The sequence below is a fragment of the Sinohyriopsis cumingii genome, chromosome 6 (assembly GCF_028554795.1).
Source record: "Sinohyriopsis cumingii isolate HCF-2022 chromosome 6, ASM2855479v2, whole genome shotgun sequence".
Classification (NCBI taxonomy): domain Eukaryota; kingdom Metazoa; phylum Mollusca; class Bivalvia; order Unionida; family Unionidae; genus Sinohyriopsis; species Sinohyriopsis cumingii.
Window position 1 is genome coordinate 89457665 of NC_142966.1, and position 25877 is coordinate 89483541.

Genomic DNA, 25877 nt, shown 5'->3' on the forward strand with positions numbered 1-25877 from the left:
GCATGGTAAGTTGGACTTTTGATCCATTTTAAAACATAGTTAACACGATGAATCGAAATATACACATATTTTTTTAATAGATCAGTGGCGTCACTCGGGTTGGTGTCACCCAGTGCGGTAGCTCATGGTGTCACCTCTATGGTCCTCCTTCCGTAACAGACCATACAGAATCCTTAGTAATGTCATTTTGGTGTCACCCCCTCTGATGGTGTCACCCGGTGCAGTCCGCACCCCCCGCATCCCCCTAGCGACGCCACTGCTGTGCCTGCTAGTCATGTATTTAACTATGATCGGTTATTCGCTTATGAAATCCGACTAGACCGAGCAGTGTGTGCTCTGTAAAATTTGCAATTTTTCATTTTGGTGTCACCCCTCTGACATGGTGTCACCCGGTGCGGTCCGCACCCCCGCACCCCCCTAGCGACGCCACTGGATCTAATGCGAAGCATCTGTTGAAAAATGTGAATATGTTCCCGCTTATCCAAATTTACCCCGTTTTATATTGCGCGTACTTATTCGTACCGGATCGTCTATGCGTTTGCACAAGTACCATTACAAGTAATCATTAGTTGTATTGCGCATGCCTAACTTAAATCATAAAGATGGCGACAAAAATCGTTGGGTTTTCTTGTTATTCTTAGGAAATTGATTAAGTTGAATACCTGAAGTGGTTCTAAGCGTACAACGACCTCATTAATGGATTCAGGAGATTCATTAATTGACCCACAAGCAGAAGTTCGAAAGCTTCAAGATCTTATAAAGAAGCTCGAGCACCAAAATGAACTGCTACGGAATAAAAAGTTGCCCAGTGATAATTTGCCTATACAAGATGGACAACCTGTTAAGCAATATAGCAAATCAGTCAGTACCTTGAACAGTAGAATAAACGACAAGGAAAACAAATCTTCCCAAATTGATGTTCTAGATGATGTAGATCTCATTGACATTGACAAATCTTTGACTGATTCAGAAGATTGTTGGTGAGTTGACAACCACACGGGCTAGTATACCATAGTCCACCTCGTTCTTGATATTTATGTTGAGATCTTACAGCCTAAATGACCGCGCTGTGAAGCATATTTTGATGTCGACTGACATCGCATCGAAAGTCAAATTTTCAGAAATATCTTACACTCGGCAGCCAATAGCGGCGCTTTTCTACAAATTAAAGTTACAATTTATTAATCGACTTTACTTACTCTGATGTCCTTTTCCTGACAAATTCAGATTCTCACACAAGCAAATGGATCTGTTTTCAAGTTTTTTTGGCCTACATTTCAGTTGGCTTGAAAGCGGTGGAAGGGGAGAATGCCGAAATTGGGTTGAAATGATTTTGGAACAGTAAGCAGCGTTTCGTTTTGTTGAAAACAAATATTCCAACATGAACCTACTTGAACATACTTCGGCATTCCTTGACTACTGTCACATTTCAACATTTCAAATGTATATGAAAATGCGTTCATTTGCTAGTGTCAGATTTTGATTCCACCAGGAGAAAGACAGCACAGTAAGTATATTAATAACACAATTTTTTGGAAGAGTGTAGATATGGGCTGCCAAGTGTGTGAGATATTCCTGAACTTTGAGTTCCCATTGCGATGTCAGCCAACATCGGAACACGCTACACAATGTCGTTATTTGGGCAGTAAGATGTAGCACTAAAACGTCACTAACATGTGATGTGTCTTACGTTTTTGGACTAGGGTTGGTAAAGTTGCTTAAAATTTACGTCTTAGCAATATATGAACTATAAAAATAGACACCTATATCCTTCTACCCAACCTATTTATGAATCACTGCTGATATTTCAAACCAAACTTTGTGTAGTGTAATCAATTTGGTACCCATGTTTAGCTCCAACATTCAACTTTGTATGCCTACTGTGAATTTTGACATCCTATTATAGCTTTAAGGAATGCCTGACCTTTTTCCATGCTACTGCTTGGCATCCAGTGATCGTGCCCACTTACAATTCAAGTGTAGCAAACTGATTGAAATAATGCCTCCTTAATAGTAAACTGAAAAAAGTTTTATCTTGTGGTGTAATACATCGTTTTTGGTTTACCAATGAGACGTCAATATTAACCATTCAGTTTATTGCACTTGCATATTAAGCTGGTGCAGTTATGGCCATGTTGAGTGGTAGCTTGGAGAAATGGTCTGGTATTTCTTAACTTATTCAGCCCCAGTACTGTTATCAGTATCACTGATGCTTGTGCCCCAGATAGTTTTTAGGGCTGTTCCAGTAAAACATGTCCCTACCGGGGGGTGGGGGGTGGGCACTTTGAAATTCAACTAACCCACAACAGAAACAATTATAAAAAATTAAGATCCACCATCAGGTATGTTTTAATCAAACAACACTGCCCCCAACAGAAGCATATTTTTTAAACATAATTTCTGGCTATGGGTTAGTGGGCAATTGAAGCGACTTTAATATTGTGTTGGGGACAGAAGCAATTTAAATGACAGCTGGCTGGAGGTAATCTACTGAACTCTTATAGATCATATACCCGGTAATCTACTGCATATTTTTATTTGCATTCATTCATTATAATCAATCATTTGTCCTTTTGTTTGTTTGTCTGTCAGCAATGTATGTCTCTGATACTGTGAAATCACAAAATTTCATGGTGGCTTTTTATTTGTAGATGTCATTGATCAGTCCCTTAATACCTACTAATTTAATATCTATGAATCAGATATGATTTTTCTCTGTCTTAAAGCAGAATTCTGCTTTTCTCCTGACTTGAATTCGATTTTTCTTGATATAGTCCATTTCACAACGACCCTTGTAACATATTCGTTCCATATATTAGTTAGCCCACGACTCTCGCAAAGAATATTCTGATTGGTCAAAAGTTTAAATTCATCCAGTGAATCTTCGTGTAATGGAAACTGATATCTATGGAAAGAAGAAGTGTGCTTGCAGCAAAAAAAATTGCATCCTGAGTTGTTGAGAGAGTTGTTGTTGTGGGGTTTAACGCCATTTTTCAGCACACGATAGGCTATACATGGCGGCCAGTATTAATGGTGGAGGAAGAACCCGGGAAAACACCGGAAAGAACCACCGACCCACGAGAAGCTACTGGCAAGCTTTCTCACATACCCACATTGGCTGAATCCTAGACTCGAACCGCCGCAGACAGAGGTGAGATGGCAGTGATCCGTAACGAAGAGCGCTTTAGACCACTCGGCCACTCGGGGCCCCTGTTGAGAGAGACCATGACACGAGAAGTTTACATAAAGATTTTTTAAAAAAACATATGGAAATGGGAATGGCTGGAACGAAAAATCAATGGAAATTTAGTTGGTCAGTTTATAAGAAAACTGGAGGCTAGGGTACTGACATTTTGATGACCTCTCTAGGTCATTCTCGGTTGGAAGATTTTGGAACATCACCTATAAAAATAGAAGCTAAGAAGGCATCTGGAAAAATTGAAATTAATTACTATAAGAAGAAAGATTTCTTGCACTAGAGAACAGATGTAGCTCGCTGACAGAATATGCACACTGCATGTCACCAATACAAGTACCAGCTTGAAAGGAAAAAAGGCTCTCATTGATAAGGAAAAGAAACGATTGCACATTTAGTCAAAAAGGAAGGCTAAACAAATATTTGCCAAAGCGGCAAAAAGAGCTAGAGTGGAATATCAACAGGTTGTGTCCATTGGAGAAAAAGACTAGTGAATGTATGGGATTATTTGTATATAGTTGATGTACTTGGGGGAATCTGCTGAAAACTGCTAAGCCTGACAGAGCCTCACAAAGCCATGAGAAGTCAAATGAAAAATGTGTATTTATATTGTTAATTATATTGATGAATAAATTAGCAAAGCTGAAAGATTAGTTTTCAACATATTTATGCAAAATTAAATGAACGAAAATTGGACGACAGAGTACAAATTCGAAATCAAATAATGAAAAAGTAATAACAAAGTATGACAAAATCATACATAAACTGTTTATTACTTTATAAATTGTTCATTGAACTTATTAAAAGAAAGTGCATTTCTTTTTCAATATATACTAATCACACAAAGCCAGACAAAGTCATACAAAGCCTAACAAATCCTCACAAAACCTGACAGTCTTAAAAGTCAATTAAGATAAGTGTATTTATAATGTAAATTATATTGACGAATAAATTAACCAAATGGAAGGACTAGTTTTCAACATAATTATAATTACTGATAAAGTCTGAATAAACATATTTGAAATGTATGTTATTTTATAAACTATTCATTTGGCTGATTGACAAAACAGGTTGACAAACTCAACAAACCGTTCGATGTTTCATAAGAAAGGCATACTCAGCCTTCACAACTTCTTAAAAATTTTAAGAATCTTAGCATTCCCTTTTTTTTCTCTAACCAACTTTCTCAAAATATAAATGGTAACTCAGTAGCATAGGACTAACAAAATAGAACATTTAAAGTATTAGGAGGGAAACAGGAAACCTTCATGTTAATAAAGTATGATACATAGACGTCACAGGGCTATGTCACAAGGCGCTATGTGAAGTGGACAGGCCTGTGAAAGAGTATCAGAAAAACCCACATGAAGTAAATAATACAATTCAACAAAAAGCCTGCCTCATTTTGGAAATAGACTTTAACGCGAGAAATGCCACACCATAGTCGCTCATGTAAAACACTCGTTTTTTTTAAATTTCATCTTGTAGTACACCATTTCTCTCGCCAAAATTCTAAATTGCAAATAATTTCAAAAATATCTAAATTTATACCAGGATAAACAAATGAATTTGAAAAGTCCATATTAAAATATATATTAAGATAACTGGGAAACATTTGACAGTTCTGCCGTCCCTACATAAAGACTATATAGCGTACACACTATAGCATTGATACACATAACATACATGGGACATAGGAGATCTTTGGCAAAGATCACCAAAAATTAAGGATAGAAAATCTGAAAATGGGGATGAGACCCATGTTTTGGACTACTACACTTTAAGACAAACACTAGGACTTAATAAATACCCCATCAGAATTTAGTTATAAACTAAAATTTTGATCAAAATTCTTTTGTAAAATTTAAACAAGATACACATCTTGGTGGGGGGGGGGGGATACAAAAATACATGAAAAACACTTTATATTCTTGGTTAAGTAGATGGGGGACATCAATCTGGTGCCCCCGCCCCCAATAATTGACAGTCCTTTCCATGCTTTTCTTTGCAATTGTATTCCAAACTCGTGAATTTATGTAAATAGTAATAAAGCATAGTAAAATTAATGATCAACTACACTACATTCCACCTCTTATAATTTATAATAGTATATCTAATGAATTCAGTGTAATAATGAATGTTCAGTAATGTTTGTTTGTTGTTATTTCTTTAAAGTATAGTCCAAAATTGAATACATTTGATAAGATTGAAAAGAAAAGAACCAAAACGGTATTAAGAACAATTTGAAAAATTATGTTCTGCTCTAATACACTGTCAATTTGACTTTATTTTGGGAATTCATAGAAAGAAAGCGAATAAATCATAATCACATATTAACAAATTTATATTTTGCATAATCAACATTTTGTAACTGCCCTTATACTGCCTCTGTGTTAATTCAGTTAAAGGTAGCGCGTGTCTACTCACCTACTTGTGATTGTAACACGCGTTAACGCATGTTAATCGAATTACAGTAGCACATCACTACCATATGCCTTCAATTTTACATCAAATATTTTCCAGTGTTGTTAGTTTAAAAACGTTTCTATCCTTGTACTGAGTGAAATAGATAATGAAAAAGAATTTTCGGTCATTTAAATCTGCATAATATGCTGAAAACTAGTTTTTCGGCTAAGATAATTGATTCATCAATATAATGAACAATATACACTCTTTTTTAATCTGAATTTGCATGGCTTTGTTGGACTTTATGTGGCTTTGTCGGGCTTATCAGTATTTACCAGGGCTGTACTTGGATGTTTATTTTACGTATTTGTTATGAAAAGAGATAAGTATGATATATTTGCTGCAAAAATTGACAAATTATTGTGACTTAATCACAATATGAACACTGACATGCACATGAAATTAACTTGAGCACCAATAGTATTGGAGAACAAATTCATGTGACAATAAATATTGTGAAATTATTCATGTCAAGTTGAAATTTTTGGTAAGTTTGTTAGTTTTTCAAATGATTATTTTGTTATATATTATGGTCATAAGTTGCACCAGGTACCACCCCCACCCCCCTTTCCAGACTTTCAGCTTTTTTGGGGAATACCAAAATCATGTCTGATGAATACAGATTTTATAATAGATATTTCTATTCAAATACAGACATCATGAATTTGTATTCTTACTAAACTGTGTGTTTAACTAAAGTGATCACTATGTTTTGCTATATTTCTTTGTTCTCAAGCATGCTGCTTTTGATTAGAATAATAGTTATATCTTGTATTGCTTTAAATGTGTGGTCAGATGCTATGATTTCTTGTTATTATTTTTTTCAATAATAAATGTTTTGTTAAACTTATAATACATGATTCGTCAGAAAAAAAGTCATTAATGCCTGTGGAATTGATGTTGCATTATTTCTGCCTACATTTACACTATATAATTTCTTGTAAGAACATATTTCAGTTTCTTATGTCTTATTTTTATGCTTGTCGCAAGACTAATATGAAGTTTAAAAAAACAAAAGAAATATGCAAGTCAGACAATTTTATATCATTAATTAGATTTTAAAAAAATGGATGAAAAATATAGTCAAGGAATCTTTTTCCCCAGAGTACTTGTAAAATCAATTTCATTGCAGTTAACTGTATTGTCAACAGCATCATCATCATGACTGATGGCCTAGCAGTAGCATTCTGCATTTTCAGTCCAGTTGTCACAGTTTCTATCTCCTACTTCTAGTCTTTCATACGAGACTTATACCTATGGCCTGAGGGGCTTTCATGGCAGAGTGGTATAAGACGCTTGTCTTGTGATACAGATCTGAGGGGCTTCCATGGCTGAGTGGTCCTTGATGTTTGTCATGTGATTGCTTGCTTCCAGTGTGTAAATGAGAATGTTGTCAGTTACTTGTGGAAGTACGTCAGTGGTTCTACATAAGTGGAGTTTGGTGTCTCAGAAATGCTTGAATTTTCTTCAGCAGTAAAACTAGATTGTTTTCATCTGAAAATGGTGTAAAGGCCATAATGATCTACCGAAACCTGAGATCTCATGTCTAATTGACTTTGGCTGCTGGAGATAAACATCATATCAACAGAGGCTCCATGTGCCCAAGTGTACTAAGGTGCTTGCTTTTACATCACTTGCACATCACACAGAGTGAGTTTTTGTCACAGATCAACCAGTTTGGGTTGGTAGTCTTTCAGGGTTCTTCCTCCACCTAATATGTTAAAAAAATTCCCAAAACAAACCAAGCTAAATCAACCAAATATTCCACTGTGGCAACAGCTGCAAAAGGTACTGGTCCATCATTTTTGCTACAGCTGTATGAGTTTATAAATTTTGACTAGTAATTTTTGTAGACCTTTGAATATCGTCAATTATGCCTTTCTGACAGTAACCAAACATTCATCAACAGTTGGTACAGATGGATTTTTCATGGTGGGCATATGAGATGGAGAAGACTTAAGCAATCCAGCATCACATGCTGCTGAAAAGTTTACATTTTAGCTTACTTAAAGTTTCTCTAACAATGTTTTTCAATGATACATTTGAATTGAGTAACAACCAGAATCAACAAATTAAGAAATAAAATTATTCACACCTCGAAGGCAGAAGTACAGTGTATTCCGTAATCATAATCTGCCAAATTTGCCCCTAAAAAGTCCAACCATACTGATTCAGTGGACATAATCACCAGAATGGACAGAAACAGACCAGAACAGATATAACCAGAAGGTTAAAATCGATTTGATACATCTTTTAAGTAGGTAAATTCACATTGGTTTAGTTAATTGTACACCCTTCATCATATTCCCTTTGATGTAATTTCTTACTGAAGCTCAGAAAATAATGTTGCACACATAAAAAAGAGGCACACTTTTACTCATTATTGTTTTTATTATACTTCTCCATTCCAGCCTGTTCTTATGATCTTGTCCCCCACATACTGTTTGTCTTGTTTATGATATGTATTTAAATTTGTCACTTACTTTTCCTACTACTATACTAATTTTCTGTGAATATGCATATCAATGTGAAATGCAGTGGGGAGACTAAATTCAAGATTGAAAACCTCTACATTTCTGGATGTATTCTGCTTGGATTCCATGTTTCTGCACAAAACACAAGAGTTCAGGACTCTCTGTACTAATTCAGTTCCCACTGTAAACCTGTGCCAACACCATGATATTAAAATTCAGTACCTTAAAATTTTGAGTGCTCATGATTAAATTTGTATCAGTATAGACACATCTATGACGACAGCTTTTGTGAAAAGAAAACCGTAACAGCTGCAACATTTTCTGGACCTACACAAATTTGAAATGTGTGCTTTCAATACTGCATTAAAGAGTCAGCTGCTGATTTCAGTAAAGAGTCTTTCAAACTCAGGTCTGTAAAGGGATGGAAATTATATTAATAAAACAATGTCCCTCACTTTTTTTCAGTTACAAGTAGGACAAGCTTTCAAAAGATTCTTTTTACTAAAATCTTACTTTCATAATCAACCAATTGGGGACAGTCAAACCCATATATACTCTATTTTATCTCACTGATTTATAGTATAGTTCTCTTTCTTTTATATCTGTAGTAATGTGAGACCTTCTACAACTCTCAATGGTTATAAACTTTTTTTGACCATGCTGACTGGACACACTGTAAGATAATGTTCAAGTAATAGAAATACCATGGGATAACCAGAGACCAATAAAGTTAAATAAAATAGTCAAGTTATATCCCCTGCAGGGATGCTGCCAGGATTTCAGGATTTTGTGTATCTTTGATCTCCAATGAGAATGTGGTGGCAGGAAGAATAGCCATTGTTAAATATTTACCTAACACTTAAATATCTGTCGCTCTTTCTTACAGTTCCACTCTGTTAAAGCTCTAATAATAATAATAATAATAATAATGACCTTATTTAAAGAGGGTAACACAATTAGCTAAGAACTAATTTACCTTGAGGCCCTCATACAAAGGAATTTATTTATCTTAGCTGCATATCTGAAGCCACTGGATATATTGGGTTTAGAAGAAGGAAATAAAGCGGGCATTTCTAATCTCAACTGGAATACTATTCCAGAGCAGAGTTCCAGAGTATTGGAAACTTTTTTTTAAATAACTCCTTATTTGGTTTGGGAATTTTATACTGTTTGGTAGACATGGATCACAAGTGGGGAGTATTACCAGGTAGCCTATACTGGAATGGTGATTGTAAATATTAAGGAACACTATAATAGGATATCCTGTACATTAATTTGGCTTTTCTCAAACAGTTTCGGTCTTTAATAGGTAATATTTTTAACTTACCAGCTAACTTTTCCTTGCTTCTTTCTTAATTGATATTAGCCCTAAAACTCTTTTCGGAAAATGTGCCTGCTTTGGGACAGTCCATAAATGACGTCAGGCACCTGGGGGGGAGGGGGGGTCACACATTTGTGACGATGTGTGACGAGGGGAAGGAATTTGTTTAAAAAATGTGTGACATGGTGGTGAGGGGTAAAAAAAATCTGCCAAAATCGTGTGACGTCATTTATGGATGGCCCCTTTGCTATGTTTTTATCATTTGAATTACCCCCATTATGCTCTATTACATTAGTCTAAATAGAGTTGTATGTAACTGTTATAAAATAGTTTTCTGTGCCTTTCAGAGAGAAAATGTCTGATCTTACTGAGAAGCCATAAACTTGAACTGACTTTATTTTACTGATGTTTGATATGTTCAGTTCATGATAGGTTATTATCTACCAGAACACCAAGTAGTCTATCATGACAGATCATTTGCAAATTTTTATCCTTCCATGTCAGATTTGGTTCATCACTATCAAGATTTGTCCTTTTTTGCTGTGTTGAGATAAATGATATTTTGGTTTTACCAGTATTTACTACCATGCCATTGCATGTGCACAAGTTTTACAGTTTGTTTAAGGCATTCTATAAAGAAATTTCGAGTTCATGCTTTGTGTTTTGGATGCCTGACAATGTTGTGTCATCTGCATAGAGATCTGTAGATGATATTGAGTCTCTTAGTTAAAGTGGTAGGTCATTAACACATTAACCCCTGGAGGTTTTTGGCATTTTTGCCTGAAATCTAGTAGGAAACACATTTTGAAAGCTATTTCTGAATAGACTTGAAAACACCAAATTCCCAGTCATCTTTCAATAACATACTGCCTAGTTGTGTTAGAAACATTTTTCGTTGGCTGTTTGACTCACGCATGAGCAGAAGGGTAAAAGTTGGACTTCTTTTTTCTTTTTTTGTTGTTGCTAAACGGAGCCATTATTTTTTTATGGAGACCACTCTTTATTCCAAATGCCCATCTTATCCTACTTTTTGCAAAGGCTCATCTGTCTGTTTGCAGTTCATACTGGTTTGCCTTAGATCTGAGACCAAAAAGTCTAAAATCCAGACACAAAATGGGATTCAGACCACGGGCAAATTTTGTGTTAAAAAAGGTCGGGTCTAAAAAAGGAGGTTTTTCTATCTGTATTTTGTAGTGCAACTAGATATTCCAGATTATTTGGTATCATTGTAGAGCTACATCTGTCTACCTTTCTATAATACCACCCACTTTAGTGTATCGTGCATGACCATGACGCTACAGAGCTTGGCAGTAGGCTACTACCTCCTGCCCCGTAAAGTCGTCGCTAGGGGTTAATGTGTTAATAAATAAAATGAATAGTAATGGACCTAGAATTGAGCCTTGTGGTACTCCATATCTAATTGTTCCAGGTTCAGACAGAACATTGTATATGTAAACATGTTGTGTTCTCTCACTTGAGTAAGAAGTAAACCATATTGAAATCAAAATTCTCAAAGAGATGTCATCGCCAGTTGTATAGCAATTATTACTGTGATGTCATTGGGCATGGTCACTTGGTTGTGGTGGGGTCTTGGTTGGGATGGCAGAAAGACCATAGGCTTACTCCATATTTGACAGCTAATTATGATGTTGTTAAAAGAATTACAAAATTTCGAACAATTCAGTTGGACTCAGATTATATACTTGATTTATAGTCAATTAACAGGTTCAAAAATTGATGTGTTTATTTTGGAGCCATGTTCCTCCATCACATTCAAGATTTGAATATACCAAAGGTGAAATTAGTACAGTTGCATCCAAAATTACTATCATGGCTGCTTCAAATGTTATTTAATGTGAGACTTTAATGCCAGAACTCATAGCTTCAGCGATTTTTGGGTTAAAAAATGAATTTCTTCTCAGAAAACTCAATTTGGTGCAGATTACATAGCTTTTTAATGATACTGTGAGAATTCTTGATGTGTACAATTTTTACAAGAAACGAACATCAGATCAGAAAATTAATACCGCTGGGAAAATACTGATAGGAATATGCAGAAATAATGATATTATTTAAATGGAATATGTGGTGACAATACAAGTGCTGATGCTACAGCTTTTTCAAAATACATCTTGTACAACTATTCTGTTGTTTCACACAATACTGCAATATGGCAGTAATTTCTGCACACATTAAGTTGACCTGCTTTTGACTTTAGTCCCTTGCTAATTAATAGTTTTAGATTTTTACAACAAAACTAATTACATTTGACCTTTTGACAATAATGCATGATTACAAATATTTAGATTGCAAGAAATTAGAAGTTGCAATTTTATTAAAAGTACTGGTACCAGTAAAAGTACTGGTACCAGTAAAACTAAAGGAGATGGTAAAAAAAAGAAGATGAACAGATTAGTAGTGTAGTAAAGAATCCATATATCAGAATGACATCAAGTATTTTGTTGTCATTTTCATCATTAATTAATGACACTGCTTCAAAATGTTGTGTATTAGACAATAGTAATCCAATTTGTAATACAACTACCAAATGATGGCTTGGAATTTAGTGCCAAAAGGTCTGCAGAAAAATATCACCATGATCAAAATATACATAGGAAGAACTGAACACAAACAGGACAAATTTTTATCCATCCTCAATTGAGTTTACACAGATTAATCAGTCTCTTGTGTTTATGTCATTTAATTTTTGCACATAGAGAGAATGTACTTCATTTGGTAATACATCTGCATGATATGAGAGTTTGTCTCATTATTCTTTTGTTGCCATAGTGGTTCTGCCAACCAGTAATTATGTTGTATGGGGATTCTCTGATGTTCCTTATGAGCATTAATCTGTTAATTGTTTCTGAATTTAATATGATCCTCCTCCTCTGTGTATGAATATTATTCTATGCTGAGAACTCCTTTCATTGCCTGCTGTCTGAAATGCATATACATAACTAGCTTGAACGAGTTACTGTTCTTTATGGTTGTGCAATTTTCAACATCTCACAGGTATGGCCCCATGGGTATTCTCTCTTGGATATCTCTGTTCCAAAAAGAAAAGTTTTCCAGAGGTCTTGCTAGGATTTTAAAACTACGAGTCCAGGACTCCCATTTTGGTAAAAATAGGAGTCCCACCAGCCAAAGTTGCAGTCCCCTCCTAGAAAACTATGCAAATTATAAGAAATAATGGTTGCCATTGAGTTTAATTTCTACATTCTTTATAAGACTGACGTAGCTCTTGTTTGTCCATCAGAGAGTCTGAATTTTGTCAAGCCAAGGAAGGTCTTATTCAAAGCTCTAAGCCAGGCATCACGCACTTTCTTACATTTGGCTACTGTCCCATCCAAACTATAAGTTCTAGCAACTTTAGCAGTCTCCTGAATCTTGTGACAATCGTCATTTTGCCGTTGAACCCCAAAATATTCATTCAAGTCTACGTTTCAGCATGTCATGATTCCGAAATCACGTGCACTGTTTATTCCGCTACACTCTGAATTGAACACAATAATGAAAGCTAAAGTTGTTTATTACATGTACTGTTATAAATGACCACATGTACATCTCTGGGTCTTTCTGCCTCTGAATTCAAGCGCTGTACATATTAGTAGATTTTCCCACCCAGCTGCCAGTCAAAGCCTTTGATCTTGCCGCCCACCCAGCTATTGCAGCATGTTCTTTTGATGTACTCTTATAATGGTGACATGTACATGGGGGGAGGGGGCTTTCAGACACTAAATTCTGTCATTGTAAATATCAGCACAACTAATTGATCAACACATTTTCCCACTAAGCAGGTGGCTGAAGCAGGACTGGCAAGTCTTTGAATTTTGCCGCCCACCTTTTACATGTGTAAGGAGGACTCTCACCCAAGTGATTTTCTGCATCCCCAATAAAATAAATTGACATCCAAATACGCATGATTAAGCATTTCCGAGACCACTGAGGTTTCACTAACATGAACTCTGCCAAAGATTCACTTTCTTGAATCAGTGCTTTACTGCTTCTTATGCCAGATGTTTTCTCTTCCATAATGCTGTATTAGGGTTTTAAGTCCAACATTCCCATAGTCTGCTTGTTCAGACATGGGTATCTTGAATAAGTATAACTGGCATATTGTCCATCCAACAGGTACATCGGACTCGCACTAAACATCAATATTTGGCTCAAAATCACACACTGGTTGACATCCAAATACGCATGATTAAGCATTTCTGAGACCTCTGAGGTTTCACTAACATGAACTCTGCCAAAGATTCACTTTCTTGAATCAGTGCTTTACTGCTTCTTATGCCAGATTTTTTCTCTTCCATAATGCTGTATTAGGGTTTTAAGTCCAACATTCCCATAGTCTGCTTGTTCAGACATGGGTATCTTGAATAAGTATAACTGGCATATTGTCTATCCAACACGTACATCGGACTCGCACTAAACATCAATATTTGGCTCAAAATCACATGCTGGTATTTCCAGTGACATTTTCCCAATGTCCAACAGACCAACATACATGAAATTCATTGTTACCATAGATATCACTTGTCCGATAAATCAACCTCACAAATCTTTGTTGATACTGATGGACGATTTTATAGGTCTAATGTCTTCTGTTCATTAAAATGTACAATTTTACTGCATGCAAATGATTCTGGAACAAACCTGCATATACTTTAGACACATACCGGTAATTGGTAACAGCTATATCAAGCGCAAAATTCAAAATGGCCATATGACAGATGGTTGGTGCTATTCCAGGTGGATTTACAAGTCACCAAACATATGATTTGCTTAGGAAATATAACCTACATGTCACCAAAAGAATTCGCTTCTTCACTAAATAGAATGGTAAGTTTAATCGTCATTAACGTAAATTATTGATTTATTTTACCTCTGCAACAACACAAAAATAAAAAATAAACCAGAACCCAAAAATAAACCACAACAATAAAATCGTCCACAATTAATCACAGTCCTAAGAATGATCACTACAAATGCTGTAACTCTATGTGCTATAGCGCCATTCCCATGAAAGAAGCTTTAAGACTAAGAGGGCACATCCTGGGTGAAAATAGGGCACATCACAGGGAGAAACGGCGAGTCTTTTTGCGATATTTCACGCATATTGGACCAGGAAGATCGATCAATATTTAGTGAAAACAAGGCTTTAAAAATGTCACGCAAAACAGCCCGATTTTAGGTCCCAATCTCTAAAAAAAATTATTCAGTGTGCCTCCTTGGCTTTTGAACAGTTCATGGGTATGCTTTACACCCCGTTTTACAAAACTACAGTAATTGTGCTAATATTATGGAATAAAAGACAATTACATATCAATGTACTGGTATAGTTACTGGTCAAAATTCCCTCTTATCACAAGCCATTTTTAGGATTTTATTGATTAACTGGCCTGTACTGCTCTCGCAAAACAAAAGACAAAATTTGCGGATTATCAATGTAGGAGATGCCATAACATCAAGCTTTCCTGTGTGTGGAAGGTTATAATGTTTGTTCAGCTAGAACACAAAAACTCAAATTGATTGATGTTGATTTATATGAGAATTTAGCCTTTATTATTACCACTCTTCATGAGCATGTAATTATGATGGTTATGTTGTACCTTTTTAAAAATATTACCTCAATTTGTAGGATCACTTATATCATTGAAAATGAGTAGCTCATGAGTGCGTGATTCAATGTAAATGAAACATATTAAGGACTAGCTGAAATGTTATCTGGAATAATGCAATTTGGTCGAAACAATGAATAAAGCAAAATTTGCATTTATGTTTGGGAATAAGTAAGGATTTGAGTGATGCTATGCATGCTTTGCACTGTATAAGTACAATACATGATAGATCAGCATGGTCTCCCTGGTAAACTCAACCGGCCCGTGAATTATGAAGTCTGTATTTACCTTTATTTAACTTTGTATTGGAGAAATCAGAAAATATGCACATGCAAAATAATAACAAAATCAGTCGTAGTACTTATAACAGTTTAATAATTTTCGGGTCACCAAAAGTGACTTTTTTACGTGCCTATGTCTTAGGACACAGAATTTTTTTTTTTTTCGTGTCCCAAGATTTACAGCCATTACAGTAGTCAAGAAAAAGACCATAAAACTGTCAAGTTTAGATATTGGCCCGGGGATAAGCTGACTCCCCCCTTTTTCCAGGCCTTTATTTTTTCCTAAATTATTCGGCTTATATGCGAGTAAATACTGTAATGGACTTTTTAATAATTACTAATGTTTTATTTTGTAAACATTAAGAACAATTTAGGTTATTTTCCATTAGGTAATGGTTTTTTTTGTATAGAAAATGTTAATTGTGACCAGATGTTAAGTGGAAGGCTATATAACTTTGTTACTGGAAAGATTATTAATTTGTTTCTTAAAGATCTAGCAGAATCAGTTTTGTATTATTGTTTTGCCCAGATTGTTTAATTTAGTGATTATTTTCTCTGGAAATAGTACTCATGCTATTCTTGGACAGAGACATTCACCGGGATTTATGGTGAATTCAAATCTGGAATTAATTACTGTGTTTCAACAAGACTGTTGGTTCAACAACATAATACAGGCCACCACAGACACATCAACATCTTCAGGGTTGGACTTAGTTTGGATTTCTACTAAAGTTTATTCAGAACTTTAAATTAGTAGGACTTGTATCTGTAATTCTAGGATTATTTTGGGATTTTTTATACCATAAGTTTTTCTTTCGTTTTCATTTTCACTTTGTATCCTGGGGAAATAAATTATTTATTGAAATCTACAGATGGTTTTCACTCGTTTGTTATTTGTTTTATGTGCATTGACTCATAGCAACTGGTATTTGCAAATGTAGACCTTTTATGCTTATTATAGGTCAGCAGTTTCTTAGACACTTTTGCCTGTAAAGTCATGAAACTTTACATTTTCTGTTATAGATTAGGAAGCGTATTGCACCAACATATGAAAAGAATGTCACCATGACCTATTTTTGCACTTAAGCAATAAATGTACACTTTTTATGTTTATGTTGACTACTGAAACACTTTTTACAGACAGGGATGAAACTTTATATGTGCATTTATCCCTGAAGAGTATAAACCATTATACCAAAAGTAGGTTACAGGTCCCTTTCATGTTCCAGTGATCACATACACTTTTTCATTTAGGTCAATTTTGGAGATACGATTCATTGAACTTGTAATATGGATCGTGTAATAAACAAGTAAACTTGTTTCAAATTTACATTTTATTTAGTCTTAGTATGTTTACTGGTTTCAGAAATCTGTGTAGCAGTAATTATATTTTAATAAATTCTCCACCAGGGTATTCTAAAATTCCACATGCTGAAAAGTCATAGGGGTGGGTGGTAATTCCCCACACCATTTGAAGGGATGAGAAGTTGGGGATTAATCAGAGTAAACAGGTCAAGCTTCTGATTTTCATGCATGTGACTGAATTGCTGTGAGCTAATTTTTTTCTATAGCTTAAATACCACAATTGAATTAAAGATTTTGAAATAAGAAAGAAAAAAATATGACATTAAAACTATCAATTCTGGTCACTCAAAGAACCACAGAATTGTATTTTATATGAGCAGGTGTTCAGTATGGAAGTGTCTGCAAGTAGTGAAAGCAATAGAATTGGAAAAATCAAAATATTCTCTTCTTGCACAGAATTTAGGATTTTGTGCAATATATATCTTTTTTTAACAATCTTCCTACATGTTTGATGAAGTTTTGATTAGGTAGCAGTAAGTTTTACTTGCCTTGCTTCATATTTAACTTGCCCCGCTCTGGTGGCCTAGTGGTTAGAGTGTCAGCCTCGGATGCGGGAGGTCGTGGGTTCGATTCCTGGCCGAGTCATACTACAGACTTACAAATATGGTACTAACAGCTGCCTCGCTCTGCGCTCAGCATTAAGAGGTTATTGTTAGGACTGGTCGGCCTGGTGTCAGGATAATGTGACTGGGTGGGACATCATGCTACATGTCTGCGGCATGATGCCTCAGTGCTAGACATCACTATAAACTGCCACACTGCAGACATTGTAGCGATATGACTGAAAAATTGTTAAAGCTGCGTTAAAAAATCCAAAATCACACACTAACACACATTTAACTTGCCCTGTGCTGCTTAGCCAGCTGATTTCTCAAGGCAAAATCATCATTTTACCTACACTGTAACTTAATCTGATTACCTTCTAATTCAGGTGTGGTTGGTTGGTGCCAGTTTTCATCACATGGTATGCAGTACATTTGGTGGAAGAAGAACTGGTGAAAATCTCAGGAAGAACCAATGACCCACAGCAAGCTTTCTCACATACCCATGTTGGCTTGAGACTTGAAAACAATCAGACAGAGGTGAGATGTTGGTGATCTGTAAAGTGAGCAGGCCACTCAGCCATTCTGAGTCCCTGATTTAGGTGTGATTCATATGCTGATTCTTTGCTTTTGAAGATTGGTCAAGTAGACTTTATTGATGATGATAATAATAATACTAATAATATTAATAATATAATAACAATTTAATAATAACAATCATGAGGAGGAGAATTAAAGTATAAATATCACCTATCTTAACTAGAGCAATTGAAATGGATTGCCATAGCAGATCCCCACTTTTATTACATCCTTCTATGTATGTCCAAATGGTATATCTGTGTGTGTGTGTGTGTGTGTGTGTATGTATGCTGTATGTGTTCTTCTAGAGATGCATGTACAATGCTTGCTCATAAAATTTGTCATAAGTGAAATTAATTTCAACTTTTGTTTATCTGACATTGTTTTTCACAAAAAAAAAATCATACACTCTTGCAGTATCTCCTCACCAAACTCGAAGTTTATTCGTTACATGTAGTTCAGGACAACACAATATCCCCACACTAAATCATAGGGATAATTAATTGCAAGTGACCGCTCCAATGGCCTAAGTAGTTAGAGCGTCTACCTTGGATGTGGGAGGTTGTGGGTTTGAACCCCAGCTGAGTTATACCCATGACGTATAAAAATGGTACTCTCGGCTGCCTTTCTTAGTGCTCAGCATTAAGAGTTTTAGGGCTGGTCAGCCTGATGTCAGGATAATGTGACTGGCTAGGACATGATGCTACATGTCTGTGGTATGATGCCCAATTGCTAGACGTCACTATAAACTGCCACAATACAAATATTGTAGCAATATGACTGGAAAATTGTTAAAGCTATGTTAAAAATCAGAATCTCCCTCACACAAAACAGAGCTACAAGTGATCATAATACATGTAGGTACATTGCACTAGCAAACAATTCTAGGCAGAAATTGTACAAGATTTTGTATGTTTAGCATTTTCTAATACCATGCATTGAATTTTAAAGTCTGACTTGGTATATAAATGCAGTACAACAGCTGTATATATGATTGGTGTGGCCTTTGTAAAAAGGCCATGTACTCAGCTTGGTAACATGACTTGAACATATGTTATCTATGTGTATCAGTATGCAATTTCTTGCTTCATTTTATTGATCATATAAGCTGTTGTCATATACTGTACATTGCTTTTTGTTCAGCCTTCACATATAATGCAAGCTGAGTGTAAAGTACAGTGTTAGTGTCACCTTTTTGTCAGTTTTGGAAAGCAAGACATAACACATATTCCACCCTGAAAGAGATATTTCCTCCCTGATACTGACAACAAAACAGGACCAAACCACCCATAACAATCAGCAGATTGGAATCTTCATTGGTGTATCTATCCAAGAGTGGACCATCAGTATTCATTGATGTATATGATCATTTCTGAACACACTTATTTTTTGATGATACATGTATCAATATTTTCTTGCTGATGTAGCATAATCCCATGTGCACACACACATCCATGGTAAATATACATATACTACCGTGCAGTGCCCTGGTTTCATTCATATAAAAAAATGACTTGTAAAATGTTAAATAAAATGTTCAAATTATTTTTGGCTTCAGAATAGGACAATTAAATGCTTGTTTTAAGGCTTTTAAGAAAAAGGTTATTAGCTGAGTATTAAGAAAATATTGGGTTTTTCTCAGTGTGGCATAGAATGTCCTCATAAGCTCATGTATTCAGTTCTGCATTACTTTAGGCTCATTATTTTTAGTACCATAGTACATGTAATACAAACATATAAATCAAAAAGATAAAATGTTAAATGTCTGTACAAACCATAAAACTTTAGCAAATTATATCTTGGATTCGGCCAATGTGGGTATGTGAGAAAGCTTGCCAGTAGCTTCTCGTGGGTCGGTTCTTTCTGTGGTTTTCCTGGGTTTTTCCTCCACCATTAATACTGGCTGCCATGTATGGCCTATCGTGTGCTGAAAAATGGTGTTAAACACCACCACAACAACAACAACAATCATTGAATTATAGTGTCAATATTACAGAGTTTCTGAATTGCATTTAGTTCTCTAGTGTATACAAAAATGTAATACAATATACTATCACCAGAAAATTTCTTTTCCCCATACATATCACTGTATCATTACAGCTTTATTGTTCAGGCCCACTAAGCAAGTCAAATAATCGAGGTTATTGTACATATATACTGTAAACTGAGTATTCATGCAGGATTAATTTCATTATTTTATCCCCATGAATATTTATGATTTTACAGCATTTGGGAAGACACAGTTGAATATAGGAATGATATCGCGATTTCCTATACCCCCAGTCCAAACTCTAAATTATTTCAAATATGTTTGGCAGCCCCCTAATGAGTCTGGTGTACCAATATCTAATGTTTCTGTTGTGTTATACATGTACATGCTGTTTGTGTAGTCTTATTATAGTATTTATGTAATGTTTTACACAGTGTTTCTGTAGTATATGGTGTATTATATGAGGTGTTTATGCATTTTATTTTCAGGTTGTACTCGTCACCGAGACCGCTCACACCAAAGCAGTCATGTGTTAGTCCATATAAATGGGTACGCCAAGACCTGGACCACCCAAGTCCAGACATAGATGTGGCAAGACGGTCATTAAAATCAAAACTAGAAGAAGCTGCCAGGTGTAAGTTTCCATGTACATTCTACTGCTTCATCATACAAAGTAATTATAGATTGAAAGCATACCATCATGTATATTCACTTGGATTAGAATTTTTACAGGGTATTTTCACAGGTGTTTTATTTTTTTTCTTCTAAATTTGTCAGTCTTCACTGAGACCAGTGATCTATATAAATTTCATAATAAGTGATTATTTGGGACACTGTCTCTCACCTTCAGAGTTATTTTAGGTGTTGTGGGCTTGCCAAAAACCGAAAACTGAGTTGACACTTCCACCATTGTTGGTGGACAACACTGTGTCCCACCTTTTTATCCTTAAAAAGGTAAAAATATAAATGAACAAGTAATAGTAAATAATATTTTATATGTAGCATTGTGAAATTAGAACAGCATGAAGCTCAAAAGTGCAAAGTTACATGCATGTTGAAAAAAAGCTGCTGTACAGTAACTTTCTGTTTTATCTCCTGGAGTCTCTCCCAAATCTCTGTAAAGCCAAGTTGCTAGACACCCACCATTAGGCAATGCATATTATGTTAGAATATTGTCCAACCCATGTCCATTATGAATTTATATATACTAGCATGACTCTATGGTCTTAAATCAAATAGCAGAAAAGAGCAAAAACCAATATGACTTGTAAAATTCAGCAAGTAATTTATTTTCCTACAATGCAAAGTGAAAATTTATAAAGACTTACAGTTGTGTGAATTAAAACCCAAATATTCATTACAAGTACAAAAGCAGTGATCATTCAGAATGAATTCCATTCTTGAATGTAATGATGTATCAAATCATGCCTGGAACTTGACAATGTGCTAACAATCTTCATTTATCACAATGATATAATCCAGAATGTCCTTGAATGATTTCACAATAATTGTAAAGCAGTGACTTTGAAAATATTATTGAGCATTTTGTCATTCCAGTGAATAATTTCGATAAATAGAAAATACAACTTGATTGATTTTGCTAAAACTGATACTAAGATCTGGAATGAGTAATTTTGAATTAAACACCATTTATATGAAAAGCTAAGACAATAACAGAACCAGGATGAGTGTCATTTTCTTCATCAAATTATTAAACAGCTTGCTTTTAGAACATTCTTAATTGCTTTAAAAAAAATATACCATTAACCCAACATCTCTAAACAAGTTTACTTCAGGTAATAATGATCTTAATATATAATTAGTCACAGATATTAGCTATGTAATATGTTTTTAAAAAAACAATTCCCTAAATTATGGACAAAGGTTAATTATACAATACAATAAAAATACATGGACAAAAGCCACTATACAATACATATTAAATATACATAACACCTCCTCTCATAAAGAAAAAAGCTCAGTGGTTAATGTTTTGTTCTTGTGACCAGATGGTTGCAAACTCTGTTCCCACAATCAGATAAGCTAAGATTGGCTACCATAGTGTGTGTTTGTGTAAGTCTTTATTCCTCTTGCCATAGCATGATATATCCTTTAAGTTATTGCTGTGCTGTGAAACACCAATCTCAACCAGACTGACAAATAATTTCTTTTTATATATTTAATGAAATCCACATTAGTAGTTGTAGAATCAGATGCACCAAGACTATGTTACTTGTGTAGAGACATATTTAAAAAATATCAGCATATGTTTTTAATGTGAAATAAATGCCTGACACCTTTGGTGCATATGACCTTTCCAGGACGAGCCAAATTAAAGCTGTTCACTTTGACAACCTTTGCAAAAGCTCAAGAGAATTTGGTAAATATTTTATTTTCTGTTAGACTTTAACTCTTTCTGCTAAATACAATACTTTTTACTGGTTAGCAAATCCCAAGGAAAAATCAGAAAATCTTTTTAAAATGATTTTCTTAGTGACTACAGTAGGATGCATTAACAGCTCATTGGCTTAGTTAACTCAAAGGAGGTAACAGTTTAGTAAGTAAGGTACTGTTCTTTGTATTCTTTGTCTTGTAAACAGTATCCAGTTATCAGTTTGCTATGCTTAATTTCAGTGAGTAGAAGTTCAAGTACTCCTGCCTTTTCCAATGTCTCCATCACTCCAGCACGAAGCTCCCCTACCATGAGCCAGTCAGCTGATAACACTCCAAGCAGCAGTAGTCGATTACAGCGGCCAGCTATCAGACAATCTCTTGTCTCCAACATGGGTTTGTTTTGAGACCTTTTAGTTTATTATTTATTTTCCTGTCCTGCTCATCTGAGGCATGTAATTGTCCCCAGATCTCTGAAAGAAATTGTGGTTACTGTGTTTTTCCATACATTCTTTTATGCATGCATCAGTGAACTTCAACAACACTTTTTTCCTGTGATTAAGACCTTGATAATAAATTACAAAATATATGAAAAGTAACAAAAGTTACTGGCCCTTTTTGTGTGCAATTTATCTCTGAAGTCCAGGAAGTAAAAATGCCAAAGCAGAGCTATCTTCTTTTTTTTATATACAAGTAAATCTAAAGTGAGCCTAAGCTGTATGCTCTAGAACCCAAATTGCATCCATCAATCATATACCAAAATTAAGGGAATTAAAAGTTCTTTTAATAACACCCAAGATATACAAGATCTTTATTACATAGCCAGTATAACAATTGAGGAAATCTTTGGAAATTCTTTTTCTTAGAGGAGGCAAAGATGATACTATATTGTACCTGAGCACTTTATTGTACCAAGCTACATACACCACTCCCTCGATAACTTGTGCCCTGATAACTCGCAAACCCACTTGTAATGCAGAGTTAGGAGAGGATCCCACTTTCTTTGTACCACAAAAATAACCCCTGCCTTGATCCTTATTTCTTGAACTTGAAGAAAATCGTGGACAAAATTGGTAACTGAAACGCTGATATGTCATTCGTTTTATGGTAAAAAATGGTAGATAGGGCCTGGAAATTGTGATCAAACTTTGTTAATTATCAACTTTTAATAAGAAGTCATATAATTGGTTACATTTTCTTTCCAAACGACATTCTTAGTACACCATAATTAAGGGTATTCAAGGAAATTTCAATCAATGAAAATATGTATGCCTAGTCTAGGCTGTACATTAATATTTAAATGCCAGTTAAATAATTTTTATAAGTCAAATTTGTGTGTTATTTCTATCATTTAGTACCTTTTAAGTGTAATCATCATAAATACAATGTATTTAAATGTAAAATGTGTCATTCTACCATAAAAGCTATGTCCGCAAGCATTGAGTGCCAACCGTGTTTTGATAACTGCCTTGCGGAAGGATTTGTTGTATTGTTGCACTGAATTAAAATATAGCCTCCTTTGCATTATCATGTTAATTATGTCTTTAGAATCAAATAAAGGAGGTGGAATAAAAGAAAAGTTAAAGGGCTTGCAAATCCTACATAACTTAAATTCTAGCGGCCCCGGTCGTACATCAGCTGGAACTCGCTTCAGTCAAACACTTATAAATGCTATTGTGTGTGTAACATAAACTACCTTAAAGGGGACAAAAACCCCGACCTGCACAATTTTATTGTAAATAGAAGGATATTTAGTACTTTGTGTATATAATCTATCCCGACTACTTTTTTTTTTGCATCTATTGTATTTGCACAAACATTTCATACAAAATATTGTCCTGTATTCCGAGATCAAACAGAAAGAACCTTCCCCGAATTTGTTAACTCCCTTCCATACAAACAGGATTTGATGTCATTTGAGACGATTAACGTAAAAGAGTTGTATTCAATTTGTGTAGCGAAGTGTCAAGTAGAAACAAGATTGTTCAATGCACAGCTCTAAATTGCTTGAATAATAGCAGCTCTGGAACAATCCTCAATTATTTAACTCTTTTTATTTCTCCATCTTTGAAAAGTAAGGAATTATCTACCAAATGATATAACATTAAAGAAATGTTTAAGCTTTTTCATTCGATGTTTCCAACATCAGTTTATTATGCACATTTGATTTTGTACGTAACTGCATCGGATGAATATGCATTTTCTTCCACACTTACGTTCAAGACTGTTTTACAATTGAAAGTCTGTGTGTTCATATAAACTTATTAGATTTCTTATAACTACACACACCGGAACACCATGATACAATTTTTTAAACAAATGTTACTGTTAACTTTCTTGATTGCTAAATATATTATAGTAACATGATTCATTAATGTGGTAATTACTCTCAAACTCGGACCAGGCTGATTCGGAACAAATCGCTGACTAGATTCAGCCCATATATCTGGCTGATTCTCCAAACTTCCAAGCTGATTCAGACCATGTGAAATGTTATTTAGTTTAGTCCAGGATTTAAATGTGACATCTAAATTTGTTTTTAAAGATAATCTTCTCATTATGTCCCAAGTACGTTGAGCAGTTCAAATATGCGTTTAAAGTAACAAAATCCTGTTAGTATGCATGATCATGGTATTGTTATATATAATAAAATAACGTAATCATGTTTATTGTGTATCAGCAATTTAGTAGCGAAATATTTTTTTAAACTTCTCATTCAACTTTAAATAGTTTGTTTTATTGAGAAATAATAAAATTACGAATACTGACAACAAAAAAAATTTATCTAAATGATGGGCATAATACATGATAGCTTTCAGAAACCGTCCAAATTCTGTGCATTAGTCATGATGTTGAACTCAGTAGCAACTGGATTTCCTGAGTAGGCGTCAGTGATGCTTTTTATCGAGTTCATGTATCATTCGTCAGTAATTAGCAAATATCAATGAAAAATCAGATTAAATTGTTCAGTTAGAGAGATGATACTGTAACCCTTTGGATTATTGATGGCAAGAATTTCGGGTTATAAAGGTCCATGCCATAAAGTCGTCTCAGGATGACTTTAGTTATTAGGTTGGAACCCTTTCATGTATAAAACTGCAGATGTCACATCATGCTTACACCCGCTCTATTTTTCCAATTAAAATGCATTTAATGATTTGAAGAGCAGAGCAAAAGGGATAGATACCACTTCTTTTTTGTTAAGTACAGAAGCGGAGTTGATCAAATGGAAAAGTTAAAAGTTGCAAATTTATAGATTTAATAAGCTATTAAGTTGAAGAAAAACAACAATAAATAAAGCCTTAACAACCACATGGCGACATCTTAGCATTACTATATATGATCCTTGGGGCGACTTCTCCAGGCGCAGTGGGGCGACTTCTCCGACCACCATGGGGCGACGTCTAAATAACACCTGGGATGAGTTCCCCCAGGGCGAGTTCTCCATAATTCATTATCAACAATGCCAGTGCGTACACAGTGTCTCAAATGACATAGCACCCGCTATTTTTACAGGGGGAGGGAAGTGCGTTGTTCTATTCAAGATGGATCGGGAGAGATGATCGATTTTTCATAAATTTCTTCGTAAGAATAAAGAGTACAGATTTTCAGAAAATGAACCTTATACATATAGCAAATTATATATGA

The 25877-nt window shown here is 34.9% G+C and overlaps 1 protein-coding gene across 3 annotated transcripts in view; it reads left to right on the forward strand.

The window, feature by feature from the left end:
• Positions 1–588: 588 nt before the first annotated feature.
• The window catches only part of LOC149797410 (SLAIN motif-containing protein 2-like), an 86092-nt gene continuing 60803 nt past the window's right edge, over positions 589–25877 (forward strand). For all 3 annotated transcript variants that reach the window (XM_089962195.1, XM_089962196.1, XM_089962197.1), the window contains exons 1-3: positions 589–980; positions 20327–20472; positions 22473–22625. In XM_089962195.1, the coding sequence (XP_089818321.1) occupies positions 697–980; positions 20327–20472; positions 22473–22625 (583 nt within the window). In that variant the 5' untranslated portion in view covers positions 589–696. The remainder of the gene's footprint in view (positions 981–20326; positions 20473–22472; positions 22626–25877) is intronic.